This window comes from Sciurus carolinensis, chromosome 5 (assembly GCF_902686445.1).
Source record: "Sciurus carolinensis chromosome 5, mSciCar1.2, whole genome shotgun sequence".
NCBI lineage: Eukaryota > Metazoa > Chordata > Mammalia > Rodentia > Sciuridae > Sciurus > Sciurus carolinensis.
The window spans coordinates 102,492,052-102,516,178 of record NC_062217.1 but is presented as its reverse complement, the minus strand read 5'-3'; the positions used below and the strand labels follow the sequence as shown (position 1 = coordinate 102,516,178).

General features: G+C 35.6%; 1 protein-coding gene across 1 annotated transcript in view; it reads right to left on the bottom strand.

Annotated features, from left to right (window-relative positions):
- Window positions 1-8,148: 8,148 nt before the first annotated feature.
- Window positions 8,149-24,127, bottom strand: part of Zfand4 (zinc finger AN1-type containing 4) — a 65,470-nt gene continuing 49,491 nt past the window's right edge. The window contains 4 exon segments of the mRNA XM_047554624.1: window positions 8,149-9,071; window positions 10,152-10,269; window positions 17,020-17,074; window positions 17,657-18,829. Coding sequence (XP_047410580.1) covers window positions 8,936-9,071; window positions 10,152-10,269; window positions 17,020-17,074; window positions 17,657-18,829 — 1,482 coding nt within the window. The 3' untranslated portion in view covers window positions 8,149-8,935.

Below are 24,127 nucleotides of genomic sequence, written 5' to 3'. Positions count from 1 at the left end.
ATACACCATCTAAAATATTTATTTTTGCTTCTTTCTTCTAGAAGGTACATGCACAAGGAAAGTCAGAATGTTGTTGAGTTTAATATTGTGTCCATGGCACTTAGTAAAGGGTATGATACCAAACAAATGCTCAATTAATATTTACTGAATGACTAAATACTGTAGTGAAATTTTTCAAAAAAACTCTTTCTGGAGCTCTATTCATTTTGACTCACTTTCCCTAATACTCCTTTGAGTTAATCTTGATTTTTCATTTCTAATTTTGCCCATCTGCTTTTCGTTCTTTTTTTTTTTTTTTTTTTGGTGGGTGGGTGGCAGTGAGGTCCTAGGGATCAAACCCAGGAGCAATTTACCACCACCGAGCTACATACCAGTCCTTTTTTTTTTTTTTTTTTAAGACAGGGTCTCACTAAGCTGTTTAGAGCCTCAGTAAGTAGCTGAGGTTGGACTTGAGCTTGCAATCCTCCTGTCTCAGCCTTCTGAGTCACTGGGATTACAGGTGTACATCACTGCTTCTGACTTGCTGTTCTTTCTTAAAGCAATGATGACATGAAGTTGGTTAAAATATTTCAGGAAAAATGCAGTTTTATTCAATTTTCAGTAATCATTTTTTCCTCTTAATATTTATTTTCTCCTTTCCATTGGTTTTCTGACTTCTTTTCCCAAGTTTTAAATTAGTTATAGTTCATTTTTCTCTTCCCAGGCAACAGACATTTCTGCTTTAAACTTTTTTAAATAAAGAATATAATAATTACAGCTTTGTCTATTCTATAAAATTTAATAAATACTATTTAGGGTGCATAAAATAATACTAGAATTGATAGTATAAAGAATGTTCTTTGGTCTTATTATACACTATTTTTTTCTTTCTTTCTTCTCTTTTTGATACTGGAGATTGAAACCAGGCAAGGGCACTTTACCACTGAGCCATATCCCAGTCCTTTATTTTTTTTTATTTTGAGACGGGGTTTTGCTAAGTTGCTGAGGCTGGCGTTGAACTTGTGATCCCCCGACTTAGCCTCAGGAGTAGCTGGGATTACTGATGTGAATCACTGCACTCAGTTCCTCGTATGCATTTTTTAAATTTATTTATTTATTATATATTTTTTAGTTGTAGATGGACACAGCACCTTTATTTGTTTATTTGTATGTGGTGCTGAGGATCAAACCCAGTGCCTCACACATGCTAGGCAAGCACTTTACCACTGAGCTATACCCCCAGCCCTGGTATACACTTTAATAACAACATTTTGCAAACCAATATGTCCAAGAACACAGCATGTAAAATTTAACTTTATATTTTAAAGAGATTCACCTACCCCCAAAATGAACTTGTTATGAAATAATCAGATAATTTAGAAAACATATATCCCTACTATTTGTCCCATTTTATTCCCTACAAAAATCTGTTACATCCATCTAGTTTTTCACTGTTGACTTATTCTGTTGTACTTGTAATATTAAGACACTTATTATCTTTTCTATTTCACTTCTTTTTACATGTATCTTTTTTAATAAACTATTTTGGGGATCATTTTAATTTATAGAAAATTTCCAAAAATAGTTCAGTTTCCATATATCTCACAACCACTTTCTCTGATTCACATCTTATGTATGTTAATTAACCAAAAATATACATTAAAGTCCACACTTCACTCTCATTTCCTCAGTTCCCTTTTCTGTGCCAGGGCCCATCCAAGGTACTACCTCTCGTTCGTCAGCATATCTGCTTAGGCTTCCCTTGTTTTTGATGGCCTTGATAATGTTCAGGAATACTAGTCAGATATTGAATGTTCCTTAGTTGGAAATTGTTCTCCCCATGATTCCACTGGTCAGACTGGGGTGTTAGGTTTTGAGAGGAAGACTACAGAGGTAAAACACCATTCTCATCATATCAAGGGTACATACCAAAAATATGAGTTATAACTATTAATGACCTCAACCACCTGGATGAGGTGTCTGTCAGGCAAGCATTTCTACCACTGACCTAAACCACTAGACCAGGACCAAATTTAAATACTATGGATGTGATTTTTTAAAAAAACTAGGACTGGGGCTGTAGCTCCCTCACACATGAGGCACTGGGTTAAATAAATCCTCAGCACCACATTAAAATAAATTTTAAAAAGGTATTGTGACCATCTACAACTAGAAATATTTTTTTAAAAACTACTAAAATCTCAAATATTCTCCTTTTTTCTTATTCTACATATAGGAAAAAAAGTGATTCCTCTTTCTCTTTTTGCTCCTTTGAGATAGGGTCTCACTTTATTTCCCATGATGGTCTCAAACTCCTGGGCTCCAGCTTCTTCTGCCTCAGCCACTGGAGTAGCTAGGAATACAGGGATGTGCCATCATGCCTGGCTTCTATTTTCTTCTTGAGCAGATTGGATATGAGCTTTGGGGTTTAGTATCCCTGCATTCTCTTCATGAGGATTTCTTCCTTTACATTTTCCTTGTACCCTAACAAATCTTACATTCTCACCTCTTTTGAAATCTAATCATCTATAGCAGATACTGTAGCTCATCAGTCCAATTTCCATTTCCAACATCATCTTGAAACTGCTACAATGGAAAAGCTAAAACGTTGATCTATCAAATGTCCTTGTTAACAGGTTCCTGGTCAATGAAATAAAGGATAAAGACACTTAGCTGCGCATTTCATCCTGAAATAAAGAAGTAAAGCCTAAAGAAAAAGTCCTCTTGAGAATTTGTGTGTGTGTTGTGTGTTGTCCCTCCCTCCTAGGATTCTTGCCCCAGCACTTCCCTTTTCCTAGCTAATACTCTTCAAGAAATTTCAACTTAAGGAGTCCTAGACCATACTTCTCCTTTACAATATTTATTAAAATTATAATTAGATAATGACATGGTTAAGTCTGTGTTGCAATGTAAACTCTACCTGCCCAGTTTACTATTATATCCCAAACACCTAATTACTGTCCCTTGCACTTGGGAGGCACTCGATAAGCATTTGAATGAACGAATTTGCAAAAGAGGATTACCTGATAAACACAGTCACCAAATACATAAAAATTAGGCAATATTTCTATTTTTCTCCTTGGCCCCAACCCATGCTAGTCACATTCTTACTTTCTAGTAATGTACAAAATCTCGAAACACCTGAGGAAAATCAACAGCATGAAAGAAAAAGATTAAGACTGACAAAGAAACTAAGAGAACGAACTAAAAAAAAGTTAAATTAAAACCAAAAATATGCTTTCAGAAATAAGACCAAAATGAGTTATTTAAGCCATGGCTTGAGCTGAAAATGCTGGATAAAAAATTTAAAAGTACATATTGTTTTTGTTGTTGCTGTTGTCACTGGGGACTGAAGCCATGGGTGGTGGTCTTCTAACCACTGAGCATTATATCCCCAACCCTTTTTATTTTTTATTTGGAGACAGGGTCTTGCTGAAGTTGGCCTCAAACTTGTCAGCCTCTCAAGTCACTGGGATTATAGGCATGCACCACCATGCCTGACTTAAGTACATATTTTTAAAAAAGAAAAAAAAAAGAGCAAACTTCTCTAGAGTCAGTGAACTAAAATCTAAGTGAAAGCATGCATCCAATGTAGTAACAGAACACTGACTGAAATCATGTCTGTACTATGTGTATGTACCAAACAGGACAGATGTGAGCTTTGGTTCTAATGGCCTCACCCAAGAAAGATACTCTCCTTTCCAAAACTGAGGTCCCACTCTATCCCAAATCTATAAGATTGCAAAATAAACAACATTTTGGAGTGGTGGGGTGAGGAGGAGGATGTGAAAAGTTGTTTACAAACCGGGATAACTCAAGTAAAGATAACTAAGCATTGGCAAGGAAATGAAGCAGAGAACTCTCAAACTGTTATAGACAGAAAAAATAAATTGGTAAAACCAGTTTGAGCTATTGGTTAAGTATTAACTAATAGACTGAACATGCACAAGGACCATCCTATGATCTAGCTCTACTCTTATGTATAGACACAAAAGAAAAACATGCATATATTTCTCAAGAGACAGGCACAAGAATGTTCATAGCAGCATTATTTGTAATAGCTCAAAGCCAGAAACACCCAAATGTCCATCAATAGTAGATGGATGAATAAATTCACATTTATACACCACCACCATAAAAATAAACTACAACCAAAAGCAACACAAATAAGTGTCCACACCCCAGAATGAAATAACCAAAACCATACAATATATACCATACAATTCCATACCATTTTGTAAGGCAAAAATGAAGAGATACTATGGTTTAGGATTTAAAACCATATGGAAGTTGGGTGTGGTGGTGCAGGCCTATCAACTAGAAAGGAAGAGGCAGGAGGTGCAAGTTTGAGGGCAATATCAGCAGCTAATCAAGTCCCTGTCTCAAAATAACAAGTTAAAAAAAGACTGGTGATGTAACTCAGTGCTAAAGTGCCCATGGGTTAAATCCCCAGTGCCTAAATAAATAAATCCATATGGGGAAAAAAAAAAAAAGAAAGAAAAGAAAATGTCAATCACAAAAACACAAGATGGTGGGCTGGGTTTGTGACTCAGTGGTAGAGTGCTTGCCTGGCATGTGTGAGGCACTGGGTTCAATTCTCAGTCACCGCATATAAATAAAATAAAAGGTCTATCAACAACTAAAAAATATATATATAAAAAAAAAACACAAGATGGTTTTTTTGTTTTGTTTTGTTTTGTTTTGTTTTTTTGTAGAAGGATATGAAGGATATAGAACTAATTCAAAGATCCTAGTTAGGAAGCTATTGCAATAGCTCAAGTCAAGCTATGGTAATCTGTACTAGGGTAACTGCAGTAGAGTGGGCAAATTTGAAGTAACTACTGTAACTAAAAATAACTATTATGAACTGAATGGTGTACTCTTAAAATTCATGTTGAAGCCCTAACCCCCACTGTGGCTGTATTTAGAAAAAGGAAATTATTAAGGTTACGTTGGGTCATGAGGGTGGGCCCTGATCTTACAGGACTGGAGTCTATTAAGAATAGTCATTGGTGATCTCAGTCCTTCCCCAAACCTCCACCAATTAGGCACATGCATTAAGGAAAGGCCTTGTGAGGACCACACAGGAAGGCAATAATCTGAGCTGGGTGTAGTTATGCACACCCATAATCCCAGCTGCTGAGGCAGGAGGATTGAAAGTTTGAAGCCAGCCTGGGCAATTTAGTTAGACCAACTCAAAAAAAAAAAAAAAAAGAAGGAAGGGAAGGAGGGAGGAAATAAAGAAAACAGTCCATCAGAACTGCTATCTACAAGCTAGGAAAAGAGCCTTTACCAGCAACCAAACCTTCTGGATTTGTTCTGGGAATTCCAGCACCCAAAACTGTGAAAAAATAAATTTGTTTAAGCTACCCAGTTTGTGGTATTTCACTAGGGCAACCTGAGAAGGTTAATACATATTGTGGTATCAAGAAGCAGGTACTTCTGTAATAAATACCAAAAATGAGAAAGTGACTTTGGAACTGGGTAATGAGTAGAGGTTGAAGGAGTTTGGATGTGAATGCTAGAAAAAACCTAGATTGTTGTAATAAGACTGTATGGAACACAATTGAATTAAAGGTGAGAACTCAAAAAGAGGAGAGTGCTCCAGGGAAAGCCTCCATCTTATTATAGAAAACACATAGCATGAAAACAATGCTCAAGGAAGTTGTGGACATTAAAGGTCATTTTTGTGAGGTCTCAGATAGAAATGAGGAACTGTTATTTATTTTATCAATAAAACAAAAATAACCCCTTGTTATAAAATGGAAAGAACTTGCCTGAATTGTGTTCCAATGTTTTGTAGAAAGTAGAAATTGTAAGCAATGAAATTGAATAATTGAGATTTTTAGGGATTTCTCCTCAAAACTTAAAATGCAAAAAAAGAGAAAGGGAGATTGATCAAAAAGAAACACAGAGCTTCTCTCTCTCTGCCTGCTCTGCTCTCCTTTATAGTGTACTTTCACTTTCACTTTTAATAAATTTGTGCTCTGTTTGGCCTTGTTTTTGTTGTTGTTTTTTAAAGGAACTATAAGTCAATTTGGAAAATTCTCAGCCTATACATATTGCAATAAATAAATAAAAATAAGAAAACTTATTCTCAAAGTACAAGAGTATGCCTGAGCCACCACTTGATAAAATTAGTATGGTGTAAAGCACAAATTTAAACAGCCACCTAAGCAAAAGCAAGAATAAAAATGGGATTATACACATTAGAAACACTGTCAGTTAGAACTCAATGAAACAGGAATAACAGGAAGAATAAAAGGTGGAAGAGGACTTTTAGGGTTCCACATGACGAGACAATAGAGCAAATCTGGCTGTGAATATGAGTTTTTCTTAAAAAAAAAAAAAAAAAGGAACATCTCAAAGGTGATTGGCAAGGCTGCACTGCCACTCAGGGTCTAGTGGGCAAGACATCCCTTCACCATTTCAAAGGGTGGGACTTTTTCCTTGGAACAACCAGGATACCACTATCTAGTGTCTCAGGAATGACTCCATGCTGCCCGAATGGGCCTGGAGGACATAGCATCAGACCACAAAGGACAATTCTTGAGACCTAACGTTTAATGGGATTTTCCTTACTAGATTTTGGAGCTGTGTGGGACCTGTCATCCCTTTCCTTTGATCTGTTTTTCCCTTTGGAATGGTTATCTTTATCCTATGTCTCTCCCACCATTTTATTTTGCACATAACTTGTCTGATTTATAAACAGAGAATCCAAGGAGTTCTGTCTCTCTTTTTCACTCTAGTTTTCCCTCACCTTCACTCCTTGCATGAGAAAAGAGCATGTGAAGACATATTAAGAAGGTGGCCAATCCTGTTGGGCCTTGATCTAGGAAGTCCAGCTTCTAGAACTGTGAGAAAACAAATTTCTGGGCTATTTTGTTGGGAGCCTGAGCAGGCCAACGTATTTACAAAAACTGAGAAGCATGGACTTAATGTGCAATAAGGATAAATTACTCATCAGTAATAACAGAATATAAGAAAATAGTGTCTAAAACACACTAGCAGTCTTATGATGGAAACTACCAGAAAAAACTAAAACTGATTATTAGAAGAGTTTGGGGTCTACAGTGAAATTTTCATATATAATTTTTACTCATATAGTTTTTCTAAAACTGTGCATATTACTTCCATCAATCATTTTAAAAGTTTAACATAACCTTTAAAGAAAAGTTAAAATACCATAACTTCGTTTCCTAAATTTCAGTCATCCAGGTGTTTTATGATTTTTATTATATGTACTCATGCTTATCAACTTTCAATCAACTTACTAAAAATTAAATCAATGTATTTCACTTGATTTTCAACTTAAACTGCTTACAATTATATTTTTCTGAAACACATTAAAATATATAGACTATTTTAAAATGTTCATCCAGCTGGATGTGGTGGCACACACCTGTAATCCCAACAACTTGGGAGGCTGAGGCAGGAGGACTGCAAATTTGAAACCAGCCTGGGCAACTTAGTAAGACAGTGTCTCAAAATTAAAAATATAAAGGGTTAGGGATGTTGCTCAGTGGTAGAGCACTCCTGGGTTCCATCTTGGGTACTATCAAAAAAAAAATGTTCATTCATGTTAACACCTAAAGTTATCTCATGTTTCTGGAGTAGACAAGGGGTCACAGTTTGGAAAATAATACTAGATGCAAAATTTAATTATTTGATAGCTTAGAACCATATTAAACATTAAAGAAAATAAATAGCTATCTTTCATTATTTATGGTTTTGTTTTTTGGGATTTTTTGTTTGTTTGTTTTGTTGTTGTTTTTGCTATTTTTCCCAGGTTGGTTCTGAATTTCTGAACCAAAGGAGCCTCCCAGCCCCCATCTCCTTAGTAGCTAGGCCTGCAGGCATGTATCACTGTCTGGTTCCTGTCTTTTTGTTTTGTTTTGGTTTTGTGCAGTACTCAGGGATGAACCCAGGGTTGCTCTTACCACTAAGCTATACCCCCAGTCCTTTCTAAAATATTTTATTTTGAGACAAGTTCTCTCTAAGTTTCTCAGGCTGGCCCTCAAACTTACAATCTTCCTGCCTCAGCTTCCCAAGTCCCTGGAATTACAGGCAGGTGCCACTGCTCCTGGCAAGAAAAAGTATTTATAAAAGAAAATTTGTTGTAAATAATCAAATAACCAAACTCATAGTGAAAGTGAATGTTTATTTGAATTTCTCTTGGTAGTAGTACTCAATGAATAAAAAATAACCAAGCTGTGACATTTTGTTTTAAATGTACCCATTTTTTGGAAAATGAAACAGTTCTGTATTTAATGGCAATAAGTGGGACATCTATTTTAAAACTACCATTTAAGAAGTAGTACTTTAAGAATATATACTATGATTAACATGATGTGTTTTATGGAATTGATACATATCTGAATGCCAATGTGAATAAGGAAGAAATATATATGTGTTAAAAACCACACTGGAAAGCCAAAGGTTTTTTTTTAATATAAAAAGTAGTTTGAAATAAATAAGAACTTGCTAGTAAACCCCATAAACTTCCACACATGGGATTAAAAAAAAAGTCCCCACCTGACCAACAAACAAAAGAAAAAACTTGGTCAATTTGAGTAGAGTCATTACACAACCACTCATTTCTGTACAACATTAAAGCCTGTTTATACAATCAATATTAACTTCCTAAAGTGCACCTTTTGAAGACTTGTCTAGTAAAATTGCAATATCAAACATAAAACACTTAACACAGACATGCAATAACAAAGCTAAATCATTATGGTGTAAAGTTTTTAAAACTACTTTTAAAACTTTTGATTCACCAAAAAATAAAGAGGTCAAATACAGTAGTGTTCTCATCCTCCAACAGTATGCATTATATGCTTTTGTTACTTGGCAAATCTTTTGGAGTCGAACAAAAATAATGCAGTCTAAACAGTATTTCTTCTGTTAATATAATACGATTCCTCAGGCAGAACAATAAGGTGCAGAGGAAGAGTTATATTTTTGGAAGTTTTGGTGCATTAACCACAGGATTTGCCTCCTGCAAGTATCTCCTCCCTGCACTCTTGTAATCATAGGTGCAGCCGTGAGTTTCTGCATAGCGATGAGATGCACAGAAGTTGTTTCCACATCTAAAGCACAAAAAGAGTTTATGTGAATAGTCACATTTCTATGAAAGGTTCATCTCTTTGGGAGAGAGACACTTGACTTCAGGTATTCCAACAGGAGCCCTTTGGATCTCTCCTTAGCAATTTCAGTGCTGACATTTCCCTTCCACTTATAAGCACAGAGATCCCTCCCAAAAGAACAAGTTAATTGCCTATGAATGCAGTTTATACTAAAGAATTCATTATGGAATGAAATAGGGTATATACCTTTCTGAAGTAGTAAAATTTCCAAAGCTGATAAATATGTCCACCGTATCTCTTATATTTAGTAACCTAGAAAGAACTCTGAATTTCTAAGAAATTTCATTTCATGAAAAAAGTAAATTGTGTAAAAGTTAACTAAGCCATAAAAGGATTTTTTAAAAAATGTTTCTAGGGCTGGGGACATAGCTCAGTGGTTAGAGCACTTGCCTACCATGCACAAGGTCGTTCAATCCCTAATACCACAAAAAATTAAAAACAAATGCTTTGAGCAACAAGATAGGCTGTTTTCAGTTGAACATGATACATTCTAAAAAGCAGCAGTTATTTTCAATGCCTGGCCTCACCCTAAGGGCAGATACCATCCTTGGAGGATATCAATTAATGCTAATGAAAGACATAATTATGAGAACAAAAAATACATTATTAAAAAAAATAGTCATCTGTTTTGAAATAAGTGAACCATATAATTGTTAAAATTCACAGTAAATTAAATTCAGTCCTTTTTTTCTATTTAAAATAGAATTTTGAAGAAGGCGTTCTTATAGGTAACAGTCAAACAAAAATCAAGTGTATTTAACAAAGGACAAAGAAGGTATACTGTGTCCCATTGGTTTAAATCTACCTTAAAGGGCAGTGAAAGATCCGCTTTTGCCTTTTGGAAATTCATTAACTATCTACTTGCTCTCTACTTCAGTCAATTAGGAAATCAACTGAGGTTGCTATTTGAACATCAGCTTGATGTTATGAATAGCCAATTTAAATAATGTTTTTATTTTGCATAATCCCCACACTGGTTCACCACAGAGAAAGCATCTCAGCTTCTGCAGCTGGCCAACCTGCCTGCATTCGTAGCTAGTAGCCAGTCCAGTTTTCTTTCCACAAAGAAAACAATGCTTTGTTGTTTTTTTCTTTGTTTGAAGAGGGACTTTCACAGGTGGGAGGTGATGGGTACATTCTCCTGTTTAGAGAAAGGACATCTTGATTAATGCAGGCATTAAATTCTAAATGTGAATATCTCTAAGCAAAACACAAGACACATTCCTGTAATGGTAAACATCTATGATATAAGAATTTAATTTGTACCATTTTCTTTTTTGCCATAATGGGGATTGAACCCAGGGGGGCTCTACCACTGAGTTCTACCCATGGTCCTTTCAAAAAAATTTCTGAGACAGGGTCTTACCAAAGGGCCAGGTTGGCCTCAAACTTGAGATCTTCCTGCCTCAGGATCTTAGGTAGCTAGAATTACAGGCATGTGCCACCACACCCAACTCTATACTATTTTTTTTTTTTTTTTTGGTGGTGCTGGCAGTTAGAACCCAGGGCCTTGTGCATACAAGGCAAGCACTTTACCAAGTAAGCTATACTCCCAGCCACTAGTTCTATATTATTTTTATATTGAAAATTATTGACAGAATCTATAAATGAAGTTGCAGGAGTAGTTTTCTCAAATTTTTTTTAAAGATGTGATAGGTTTCTATTGATACTAGGACTAATATTTTTTAAGACTTCTTGTATACACCAACACTTTTCTGATTATATCTAAGGATAATCAGCTTGCATATAGTATACCAAACATTAAAGGGATCAAGAAAAATGCTTCAAAGTTGTCCTTGATGAGCCCCCTGAGAACAATGTCATTACAAAACAGTCATCCTGCCAACATCAAGGAGCACCAGAGGATCATGGAGTTGATCTTTTAGTCATAGGCTATCACAGAAAGCAAATTTCTCAACTATGAGCAACTCATTAATTCTTTCAAAACTTCAATTTAACCATTTTAAAGTTAAAAGAACATATATTTTTCTCCCTAGTTTACTAAGTGCTTTAAAGTCAAAATCAGTTCACATAAGTAAAAAGCACTCTGAAAAAAATGAAATGTTATAATAATATAAATATCATACTATAAATGGTGACTAAAACAGTACGCAGCTTGATTTCACAGTATTGCTTTCCAAAAAAAGTACAGCTTTCAAAAAAATATTTATTAGGAGCTGGGGATTTATCTCAGTAGTAGAGCATTTGCCTACCATGCTCAAGATCCTAGCACAAAAAAAAATTACTAAATTCAATACTATTGTAACTTGATTTCTTTTTCTTTTTCTTCTTAAAATAAGAGCATATCTCTCCAGGTGTGGTCGCCTGCAATTGCAGTGATTCAGGAGGTTGAAGGAGGAGGATCCCAAGTTGGAGGCCAGTCTTGGCAACTTAATGAGACTCTGTCTCAAGAAAAAAAAAATGAAAAGGGCTGGGGATGTAGTTCAGTGGTAGAGCACACTGGGTTCAATTCTAGTACTAAATGATGGTGATGATGATGATGATGATGGCGGCATATCTTATGTAAATGAAATAATTAATTTGATTACTAACTTAAATGTCTTTAGAACTGACCAAAATGCCAACAAATCCCAGCAGATAGACTCAAAGTTACTGTCCATCCTTGTTAAAATAATGGAATAAGTACAAACAAACACTTGATGGCACTTGTCAAAGGCTAAGAAAAATAATAAGAACAAGTAAAGGAATGAAAAGAAAACTGGCTGGGGTTGTAGCTCAGTGGTAGAGCGCTTGCCTACCATGTGTGAGGTACTGGGTTCGATCCCCAGCTCCACATAAAAATAAAGCAAAGGTTTAGTTGTGTCCACAGACAACTAAAAAAAAAAAAATTAAAAAATAAAAGAAAAATGGTACAGTGTCAGTGTACCGGCATCTAGTCTCTACTATGAAAAAGTCTGGGAGACCTTAGCTTAATATTTATTAGGCAGCTGAAAGACTATGAAAACCCTTTAAGGATTAAAAATTAGGATTTACAAGTAATTGATGCTATGTCTTTTGCCACAATCCAGTTTGGGTGGCTCAATATATAAGCCCAGCAAAATCGAGTCTGCTTTACTACCAGTCTATAAAATATGTTCCCAGTTCTTGCACAAAACTGGAAATAAAATTTGAAACAACTAGCTGAATGGCTCCTAAATCAATAAGAAATTTCTTTCTCAGTACACTTAGAATTACCAGGAACACTTCACAAAGGTGATGGGTACTTTCTACCTCTTAAAAATATAAATAAAAAGGAGGATTGGGGTACATCTCCGTGGTAAGAGGGTGTTCTTAGCATTCACAAGAAGACCAATGGAGGAACTTAGTGAGTTAATTAAGTAAAGCTTATACCAAAACTTAGTCTCTTCTAGGAAAATCAGAATGATACAATTACTACTTAGGTGGATTCAATTCTCAGCACCTAAATAAATAAATAAATAAATAAGCGCTTGCACAGGACCCACGGGGAAGGCATCTATTACAAGATACCTAACAGAAGTACATCTATTTTCGACTGTCTTTGAAGCTCAGACTTAGAACATTCTTTCTAAAACAATGGTGGGTTGAAGAAAACTGTTGATGATAAATTAGTTCAGTGCAGTCACATTTTCATTTTTCTTTCTGTAGGAGATCTTTAACTCAATATTTTCCAATTTTTTTATTCAAGAACTATTGTGAATGTGCAGAGATAATATGCACATTCTGTCATTAATATTAATGACAGAAGTTAGGTGGAATAAAAACATAACTGCTGCCATCTCCTATGAGAACTGTTTCCACATATCCTTCTACACGTTCAAAGACTACTATTTATTGGTCATCTACTCCATGCTAGGAACCATTGCTAATATATGCCAGCCTAATATTCCTTTGACTGGCATCCAAGGCCTTACATGTCCAATATGATAAGGTTTCTAATTTCCAGAGTCATTTCCTATTACTAACCGTGTCATACCAACTCGGAATGATGTACCAGATCCATTCACATCCAGTTTCTTCTTCTAAAATGCTCTACATCATTTGTCAACCTATTAAAATTCTATTTATCCTATAAGACATAATTAATTATCAACTATTCTCTGAAGCTTTCTCTCAAATGTGTATTACATGCATACGTGAATTAAGAAAAATTCCATAAAACAATGTTGATGTATAGAAGAAAACTTAGGTTAAAAAAAGATGAAGGCTCAGTGGCAGAGCACTTGCCCAGCATGTGTGGCTTTCATCCCAAGCACTGCCAAAAATTAATTTTTAAAAAGGCAAAAATAATAGCTCAAAATAAAAATCTATAATAACCTAGCATCCAAGAATTAAAAAGAAAAAAAGAGGGCTGGGGAAATGTAGTTTAGTGGTAAAGCATGTGCTTAGCATGCATAAGGCCCTGGGTTCAATCCCAGCACCGCAAAAGAAAAAAAAGAAAAAAAAATATTTCAAATACATAAACCAAGTCAGGTAAGTCTACAGATGCATCCACTGAATTTGAAATTATGAAGATCTTTGGTGACCTCAGGATTAGCAGTTTTAGAAGAGCTGCAAGAAAAGAAGTGAAGGAAGCACTGAAACCTACATTAAGGCTGATGGAGTAAATGAGAGAAATGCAAATTACTAAGAGACTTATTGTGAATTAGGGCAGCACAGTATGTCAAGGAAAACCCGTAACATTAAAGTGTATATATTACAGTAATCAAAACAGTGTGGCAATGGCATAAATTACACAGACCAATGGAACAGAATAAAGATCCAAGAAATAAACCCTCATATGTGGTCAAATAACTTTCAACAAGGATGCAACCTTTACTGAGGGAAGAATTGTCTTTTCAATAAAAGGTCCTGGGAAAACTGGATGCCTAAATTGTAACATAATAAAGTTGGGCCCTCATCTAATATCATATTCAAAAATTAACTCCAAATGGAGCAAAGATCTAAATGTTTGGCCTATAACTATAAAACATCTAGAAGAAATAACATGAGAAAAGTTTCATGATATTGGATTTCTTGGATATGACATCAAAGACACAGATAACAATGGAGAAGATAGACAAATTAAATTTCATGAAAATTAAAAACTTATGCATCGAAAGATACATTTAAAAGAGTAAAAAGTTTAGGCATGGCGCTGGGCTCAGTGGAGCATGCCTGTAAACGCCAGTGGCTTGGGAGGCTGAGGCAGGAGGATGGCAAATTCAAAGCCAGCCTCAGCAAGGTCAAGGCACTAAGCAACTCAGTGAGACCCTGTCTTTAAATAAAATACAAAATAGGGATGGGAATGTGGCTCAGGGGTCGTGTGCCCCTGAATTCAATCCACAGTATCCTCCCTACCACAAAAAAGTTTAGGCATAATAGTGTACACCTATAATCCCAGCAATTTAGGAGGCTCAAGCAAGAGGGTTGCCTAGTTCAAGATCAGCCTCAGAAACTTAGTGAATCCTTAAGCAACTTGGCAAGACTCTCTCAAAATAAAAATAAAAGAGCTGGTAATGAAACTTAGTGGGTAAAATGCCCCTGGGTTCAATCCCCAGTGCCAGAAGAGAAAAAAAAAAAAAAAAAAGGCCAGAATGGAGAAAACTTTACAAGTAATTTCATGATAAAGGCTTAATTTCTAGAATATATAAATGACTCTAAAAATCCACAACACAAAAAACAACCAACCTGATTCAAAACTGAATAAAGGACAGAAATAGATATTTCTCTAAAGATATACAAACGGCCAAGAAACACCTGAAACTTAGTCAACTAGGCAATCAACATCACTAATTAGGGAAGTGATGATATCGCTAATCATTACAGAAGTATAAATCAAGCTGGGTGTCTTGGCATACATCTACAATCCCAGCAATTTGGGAGGTCAATGCAGAAGGATCACAAATCAAGACCAGTCTCAGCAACTTAGCAAGGCCCTAACCAACTCAGTGATACTCTGTCTCAAAATTTAAAAATTTAAAAATAAAAAAAAGGAAATGCAAAACCATACCACATAACATATCACCTTATACCCATTAGATGGCTGTTTGAAAAAACGAAAACAGAAAACAAGTACAAACAAGGATGTAGAGAACTGGAATTCTGTGCTCTGTTAGTGGGAAAACAATATGGTGGTTCCTCAAAAAATTAAAAATAAACCAGGAGTGGTGGCATATATGCCTGTAATTCCAGTGACTCAAGAAATTGAGACAGGAAGATTCCAAGTTCAAGGCTACCCTCAGCAACTTAGCAAGGTCCTGTCTCAAAAAATACAAAGGGCTAAGGATGTAGCTCAGTGGTATAATGCCCTGGGTTCAATCCCCAGTACAAAAAAAGAAAAAAATAAAGTGCCATATGATCCAACAGTTTCACTTCTGATATATATCCCAAAGAATTTAAAGTAGTGTCTCAAGGAATTATTTGTTACAATCATGTTCACAGTACTATTTTACTCACTGTAGATAAAATGTGGAATCAGCATAGGTGTATTACTGACAGATGAATGGATAAGCAAAATGTACTATATACAAACAATGGAATATCAGCCTTATAAAGGAAGAAAATGTTGACCATGCTACAACATAGACAAACCTTGAAGACTTTATGGTAAGTGAAATAAGCAAGTCACAAAAAGACAAATACTATATCCACTTAGATGGTACTTAAGAGTAGTCAAAAAAACAATCCAGATAGGAAATAGAGTGATGGTTGCTGAGGGCTGCAGAGAGGGAGAAAATAAGGAGCTGGTGGTTCTTTTTCTGTTTTTGTTTTTGTTTTGTTCTTTTGATATGGGTTTTCCTATATTGTGCCTATACAAAGTTTCAGTTTTGCAGGATGAAAAGAGTTCTGGAGGCAGATGGTGGTGACAGTTGCCCAACAATGGGAATATATTTAATACAATGGAACTGGATACTTAAAAATTATTTAAAAAGTAAAATTTGTGTATATTTACCACACAAAAAATTGAAAAAGTAAGTAGATATATTAAGACTTCATAATATTATGCCTTGCATAGAAATGGAAAACAAATCCTAAGTATCTCTTTAAAAATATAAAACTCACATGGTAACAATAATATATAAAGTACAAAGGAAGTACATCTTGGGTAATGAGTTTCCCATCTCTGGTCTGGGTACTAAAACAAAAGAAGATAGAAATAGCTTCTCTTATCCTTGAAAATACTGACTGACAGTGCATCTTTAAGGTGCTACCATTGGTAGGAGGAAATACTAATGTTATAGTCATTCCTGCTACTATGTCTTAGACAGGGCCTGTCCTAAAAATTGCTCCTTTCTTTTTTAATATTTTTTCTTTTCTGATACTGGGAATTGAACCCAGGAGCACTTCAATACTAAGCTACATCCCAAGTCCTTTCTTAAAAAAATTTTTTTATTTTCAGATAGTGTCTCACTAAGTTGCTAAGGCTAGCCTCAAACTTATGATCCTCCTGCCTTAGCCTCCCAAGTCACTGGCATTACAGGTGTGTGTCACTGAGCCCACCTACTCCTTTCTTTTATCCAGAAATAATTATCAGTCCATCAAAAAGAGATTCTTACCCTTGGTACTGAAGCATGATGTTAAAAACATCTTTCTAGGGTAACTCCTCAAAACCCATTCAGCAGTCCATCAGGACTCAAGAGTGGCCAGTCACTAGGGGATGGGAACTACATGTTAATTCTTTAATAATCTTGTCTTTTCACATAGACCATACCTTTTCCCAGACAAAGGATGTCAATTTCAATTTTTGTTTTATTCTTCAATATGGTCAGTTCACATACTGAATTTCTGAACTGGAAAAAAGTTTAGGGAAAGAATTTACTCTGTACATACCATAGAAAATGTTCTTCCCATTTCTCTTTGAAAATTCAACACTATACAGAGTAATGTGATTATTAGCCTTATATTATTTTCAAAATGATCTGTAGCTTACCTACTCTTTTCCCTGCTGTTGCATTATTTCCATTCATTCCAATACCACGGGCAGACTACAATTAAAACACAAAACACCTACAGAGGTGAGTCAATGGAGAATAGAAAAGATCACCAAACATGAAATACTTGCATTTTATTACTAAGATGCTATTTGGGCTTCCATTTAAAATTATTTAATCTATTTTGTTTAATTAACAAATAACTTGAAAACTGCTTGTCACTTTTAGTAATATGATGCTTATTATTATCTTTGAAAGAGAGTTGATGGTTCAGATAAGAGTTCCAACTTTGAGAAAAACATTAGTAAAAACATTTAGCAAATAAAAAAATAAAATTAAACAAAAAAATAAAATTAAAAAAAACATTTAGCATTTAGCAATATATGATGAACTGTTTACATGAACTTATTTTCAAATCACACTTCTCAATTGGGACTAACATTATTTGAAATTCTATCATAAAAATATTTTTAAAAAATTTTTAAAAGATATTCTACAAACTGAGTAAACAGTTTCAGAGAAACTTATGAAAAAGGTCCAATCAGTCCCTCATTTCTGTAAACAATGATCAAACTTTAAATATGCTGAATAACTACAAGGATAACTAGTGGAACATGTTGAAATGAATACACTTACTAGAAAAAAATCTGTAGATTCTGACTGAGGAGAACTTTTCCTAAGGCTTTCTTCCTGAAAATGCTGAAGGTTTGTAGACAGACCAATTCCAGAGGGCCGGAGCCTGCCTGCCCCACGTGTGCTCTGTAAACTGTCTTTGCTTGCGCTCTGCGCCAGTGAAGCAAAAAAACCGACATTATTTATACAACCAACGGGCTCTTTGGAAGCCTTGTTGGCTATTTCTGTGATGTCCCGAGCCTCGACTTTGGAAATAATATCAGATCTTTTCCCAGATGAATCAACTTTAATACCACGAAAGCGAGTAGTCCTAGAGAAAGAAGAATCAGCTATGGTTCTAACATCCAATGACCTGAGTGTGTTTTGTGAAGCAGAAGGGAGGTTCTCTGACTCCAAACATTTGGTCTGTCTCTGTGGTTTCACGAGAGAATTACGCAGTGGTGTTGGCGCAGAACAGCGAAGTGGTGACAAGAGTCCATTCTTGTGAGGACTTAACTCCCGGTGGTTAAGAACTGTAGTGTCTACTGTCTCACCACTCAACACTCGTGCAACATGCTTCATATGCTGCTCTGTGGCTCTGGACCCTTTGTCATCGTTAGTGAGTAGGAACTCTGTATTCGCCTTCTGAATGCCTTCTAAGCCACTGTTCTGTTCAACAGCATTTCCTTCTGAAAACGAGGCAAACGGTCCCACTTTAGGTAGAAGTGATTCTTCAGGTACACCCTTTTCTGAAGCTGGAAATAAGACAGTGTCATCTTTGTTATTACAGGGCAAGTTCCCTGAAAAGTGTTTTGTCCGCCTGGGCAGGGATGATCCAAGATGGAGAACAGAACCAGCAAGCTCTCCATCATTTTCTAACTCCATATGGGGCATCTGAGGTGGCAGTCTGTTGCTACTATTAGAATGAGAGAGTGTGTTACTTTCCCAGTTATTCTCCTCCTTAAGTGCTTCACCAGTGAGAGATGAAATGGGTCTATCTGCAGGGGGCTGAGTTGCCAAACTTGCAGCTCCCTTCCTGGATGTTTCCGGTAGACAGTCATTTCCAGGAGAAGATAAACAAGATTGCCCAATGTGTGGAAGGACTCTTAGCAACCTGTGGCGCGCTGCTGCTGTGGAACTGCTAGAAGGTCGAGGAGCTATAGGTGGATGAGGTTTTACCTTGACAACTTTCTTAGGCTATAAGAAAAGAGTGAATATATAATTCCTGTACACAGAAGGGCTGCCTCTGGTAGCTGCTTTTATCCTAGACTCATTCTCTGGCCAGTATGCAACTCTACATCCACCAAAAATATTCTTTAAAAGTGAAGGTTATGAGCTGGACACAGTGGCGCTTGCCTCTACTCCCAGCAACTTGGAAGGCTGAAGCAGGAGGATCACAAGTTAGAGGCCAGCCTCAGTAACTTAGCAAGACTCTGTCTCAAAATAAAAAATAAAGTGATGAGGATGTAGCTCAGTGGAAGACCACCTATGGGTTCAATCCCAACTACCAGAAAAACAAATAAATACATAAATAATTTTTTTAAATGAAGGTTATGACTTCTAAGCAGTAGAGGTTAATGGCAGATGCCTAAATCTGAGTATCTTCATACATTCTCTAAAACAAAATAAAGCAAAACAAACAAACAAAAAAGCCAAAACCAAAGAGACGAATAATATAATCAAATAAAATCACTCATAACCCACACCTTCATCACAGGGAAACATTTAATATGAAGTTCAAACTAGCAGTAAATAGAAAAATACACAAATCTAAAAGACTCATCTGCAAAGCCTATGCACCAGTGGTGAGAGGCAAGAAAGTGTAGCTTCAAAAAATGAACCCACAAAAAGGAAAATATACTTGTTATGAAAACAGTTCTAAGATCTGGGATTTCAAACATGAGCTATGTTACGCTTTGTATCTTCCACGTCCCTAAAAATCTCACATGCTGGGCAACGCAGGAATGTTTACAGGTGAAATTAATAGATTATGAGAGCTGTACCCTCATCAGTGGATTAATCCATTTGAAGGATTAATAATATGCATGAGCTACTGGGTGGTAACTGTAGCCAAGTGGAGTGTGGCTGGAGGAATTATGTCACTGGGGGTGTGGTCTTAGCCCGCATCTGTCCCTGAACCCTTCCCCACACCCTCTACACTTCCCTGTAGCCAGGAATTTTCCTGCACCATGCCCTTCTGTCATTATTCTCTGCCTCACTATGGGTCCATAGTGATGGAGTGGGCTCAATCATGCACTAAAACTCTGAAACTGTAAGTCTAAATTAAACTTTTCCTCCTCCAAGTTGTCTTTTTTAAAAAATATTTTAGTTATCAATTAATCTTTTTTTATTTATTTATTTATATGTGGTGCTGAGTCGAACCCAGGGACTCAAACATGCCAGGCAAGCACTCTTTCACTGAGCCACAACTCCAGCCCTCTAAGTTGTTCTTATCAAGTATTTTGGTCACAGAGACAAAAAGTTGATTAGCATAGGCTCCAAGGAAATCAAAAGGAAGCAACTTGAAATCATTTAGTATCCAAGGAGACAGTACTATTCATGGGAAGAAGGAAGAAAGAAGAGTAAATCAGAAGGACAAGAGTAAAGGTAAAGGGGTTGGGATTGTGGTTCTGTGGTAGCACACTTGCCTAACGTGCGAGGCATTGGATTCAATCCTCAGCACCACATAAATATAAAGATATTGTGTCCACCTACAACTAAAAAAAAAATAAGTGAAGTCATTTAAGTTTAAAAAGAAGAGTAAAGGTAAAGAGGAAAGCAAGAAGAGAAAGCAAAGATCCTAGAGAAATGAAAGTAAACCACAAATTATAATGCACCAAATTTTTAAAACTAAATAAATACAAGGGAAACTGGAAGAGGAAGTGAATTGGGGGAGGGAGGAGGGACAGAAAAAGAAAATACTGGGTAATGAATTGGACCAAATCATGTTATATGCATGTATGAATATGTTACAATGTACCCCATAGTCATGTATAACTATAATACACTAATAAAAACATAAAAAAGTGAATTATAAAAATCAGAAAACAGCCAGGCGTGGTGGTGCACACCTGTAATCCCAGCAGCTCGGGAGACTGAGACAGGAGGACTGCAAATTCAAAGCTAGCCTCAGCAATGGTGAGGTGCTAAGCAACTCAGCAAGACCCTGTCTCTAAATAAAATATAAAATAGGGATGGGGATGTGGCTCAGTGGTAAAGTGCCCCTGAGTTCAATCCCCCATACCAAAAAAAAAAAAAAATCAGGAAACACTAAATCTTCCCTCCAATGAAAGAGTGCCATTGATTAAAACAAAAATAATAAAACTGTACAGGTGTGGTGGCGCACACCTGTAATCTCAGCAACTCAGGAGGCTGAGGTAGGAGGATCACAAGTTAGAGGACAGCCTCAGCATCTTAGTGAGACCCTGTCTCAAAATTTGAAAAACTGAAGAAGAACTAGGGATGTAGCTCAGGATGGAGTGTCTCTGGGGTTGAACTCAATCCCATTAAAAAGAGAAAGAAAGAAAGAAAAGCAAAAACCTTGCATTTTGCTGTATTATCAAGAGGGTGCTACTGAAATAGTAAATTTATTTCTCTGTACAAAATTCTCACTTTTGTATATTAACTATTAATATGTACCCAAGTAAATAAAATTACAAGAAAAATCTGAAAAAAAGGCAGACCAAATCCATACAAAATTACAAAAATAAACAGAAAACAATGAAAACTGGAACATTTCAGCTACTTAAAATTCTCCCTCAACACAATGAAGTGAAATTGTGAAATTGCATCACAACACTACAATTGAATTAGATATCTTTAAGTTTATATTTGCATGTATTTTTTAAAAAGTTATATCAAGTGGCACACACTTATAATCCCATTTTACTGGGGAGGCTAAGTAGAAGGTTTACAAGTTTAAGACCAGCCTTGGCAATTCAGGGAGACTCTGTATCAAAATAAAAAATAAAAGAGCTGGAAGGTTCATCCTTAGTACTATGGGGGAAAAAAGTCATACCAAACAATAAATCCCAAAACTAAAGACACAATGGACAATAGAATAAAGAATACTACGGAAAGATATGAAAACAGGAAAGAAAATTAAAATAAATAATTTAAAATATGAGAAAAAGTAGTTGATTCAAAGACATTCCAATAAGTATATAAAGGAAGTCCCAAGAACAGAAATAATTGAAACATTAAAAAACGAATACATAGATTATAAGAAATCATCCTGAAATAAGACTTGAATCTTTACATCAAAAAAGACTCAAGTGTACTGTGAAAATTGACCCAGAACAGCAAATTCTAAGACCTATCCTAAGTAAGTCATTTACAGAGAAAAAAAGTGGGATTGTCAGTTGGATTTCTCAATGGTAATATAAAAGTAAGACAATAATAGAGCAACATTTTTTAAACTCCAGGGAAATTAAACCACATTTTATATTCAGTTGAACTGCCATTTAAGTGTTAAGAGTAAATAAAAAGTTTTGAACATGCAAAAACTCAGTAATTTATGTTCTTATAAGCCTTTTCTGAAGAATTTACTAACCAAAAAGTATGGAGAAACTTTAGTGAAAAAGATTAATAGTATGTATGGTATATATGTCATTAAAACTAAAATATCAGTGGGGATAAATAATGCAAATTTTTAAATGGGAGAAAAAAGAAGTTCACCATCACTTAAGTACACTGATGGTCAATTAATAAGTAGGGGTCAAAAGATATATCAGATGATGTATGGTCCTGATACCAGGCAAGGAAAGTTAAGGGTAAAGTTGCTAAAAATATGACATAAAGTATTTTATAGCCTTTTAGAGTTAGCAGCACAATGAAAATATGTTATTAGTATTTATTGACCAAGTCACACAGAATCTACCTCCTTAAGGCAAAAGCTATGGGAGATGAAATAATAAATTTATTTCTCTATACAAAAGCTTCTAATAATAGACTTTCGAGCATCATGGTTCTTACTGCAAAATATCAAGTGGACAAATTAAAAAAAAACAGAAGATCTAAACAACCTATCATTAAAGTTGATTTCATAGATATCTATCAAACTTTTACACGAAAGTTAGAAAACACCTTTTGAAATACATATGGAATGTATATGAAAAAATGATATTGGATCTCAATGAATAAAAACTACTATTAAGTAGAAATGTAAACAGCATTGTCTGATTTCCATGAAATAAAACTAGAAATTCATTAAATTATTTTTGGACTGACGAAAGTTATATACTAACAAAACTTATACACTTAAAAGTAATTAAAATACTACAATTGACATTATGTTCCCACTAATGTGTTAACAGAGAAGAATATATCACCTTTGTAATATTTCCTGCCAAAAATGTTTACCTGCATGATGAAACTGTCAGACAAATCCACATTGAGGAATAGTCTACAAAACAATGGGCCTATACTCTTCAAAAATATCTGACATCAGAATGGCAATTATCAAAAATACAAGCAATAATAAGTGTGGGTGAGGATGAGGGGGAAAAGATACACTTATACATTGTTGGTGGAACTGTAGATTGGTGCAACCACTTTGAAAAACAGTACGGAGGTTCCTCAGAAAACTTGGAATGGACCATTTGACCCAGCACAATCCCACTCCTCGGTTTATACCCAAAAGGCTTAAAATCAGCATACTTCAGTGCTGCAACCACATCAGTGTTTACAGCAGCTCAATTCACAGTAGCTAGATTGTGGAACCAACCTAGATGCCCTTCAAGAGATGAATAAATAAAGAAACTAAGGTATATATACACAATGGAATATTACTCAGCCATAAAGAAGAATAAAATTATGGCATTTGCAGGTAAATGATGGAGTTGGAGAATATCATGCTAAGTGAAATAAGCCAATCCCAAAAAACCAAAGACCAACTGTTTTCTCTGATAAGTGGATGCTGATACATAATGGTGGGGAGTAAGGGAAGAATGGAGGAATGTTGGATTGTGTAGAGGGAAATAAGGGGAGGGGTGGGGGTGGAGGAAGGAAATATGTCAGAATGAGACAAACATCATTACCCTGTGTACATGTAGGAATTCATGAATGATGTGACTCTACATCGTGTACAATTAGAGATATGAAAAACTGTACTTCATTTGTGTACAATGAACCCAAATGCATTCTGCTGCATGTATAACTAAAAAGAACAAACAATAAAAAAATCTGACATGAATGTCCAAATAAGGTTAAAGAAATAATTGTTTATAAAAGGAGTCTAAGCAAACATTACATCTAAAATGCAATGCAGATTTCATTTTTTTTTTTTTTTTTAGATACAGTCTTGCTATGTTACTCAGACTAGCCTTGAACTCCTAGACTCAAGCAATCCACCTTCCTTAGCCTCCCTAGTAGCTGGAACTACAGATGTGTGCCAGAGTGCCTGGCTATCTGATTCTTGATTGAATCTCGATTGAAAACAAACCAAAATGCTATCAAGCATATTATTGAGATCTGGGAAATATGAATACAGATGAC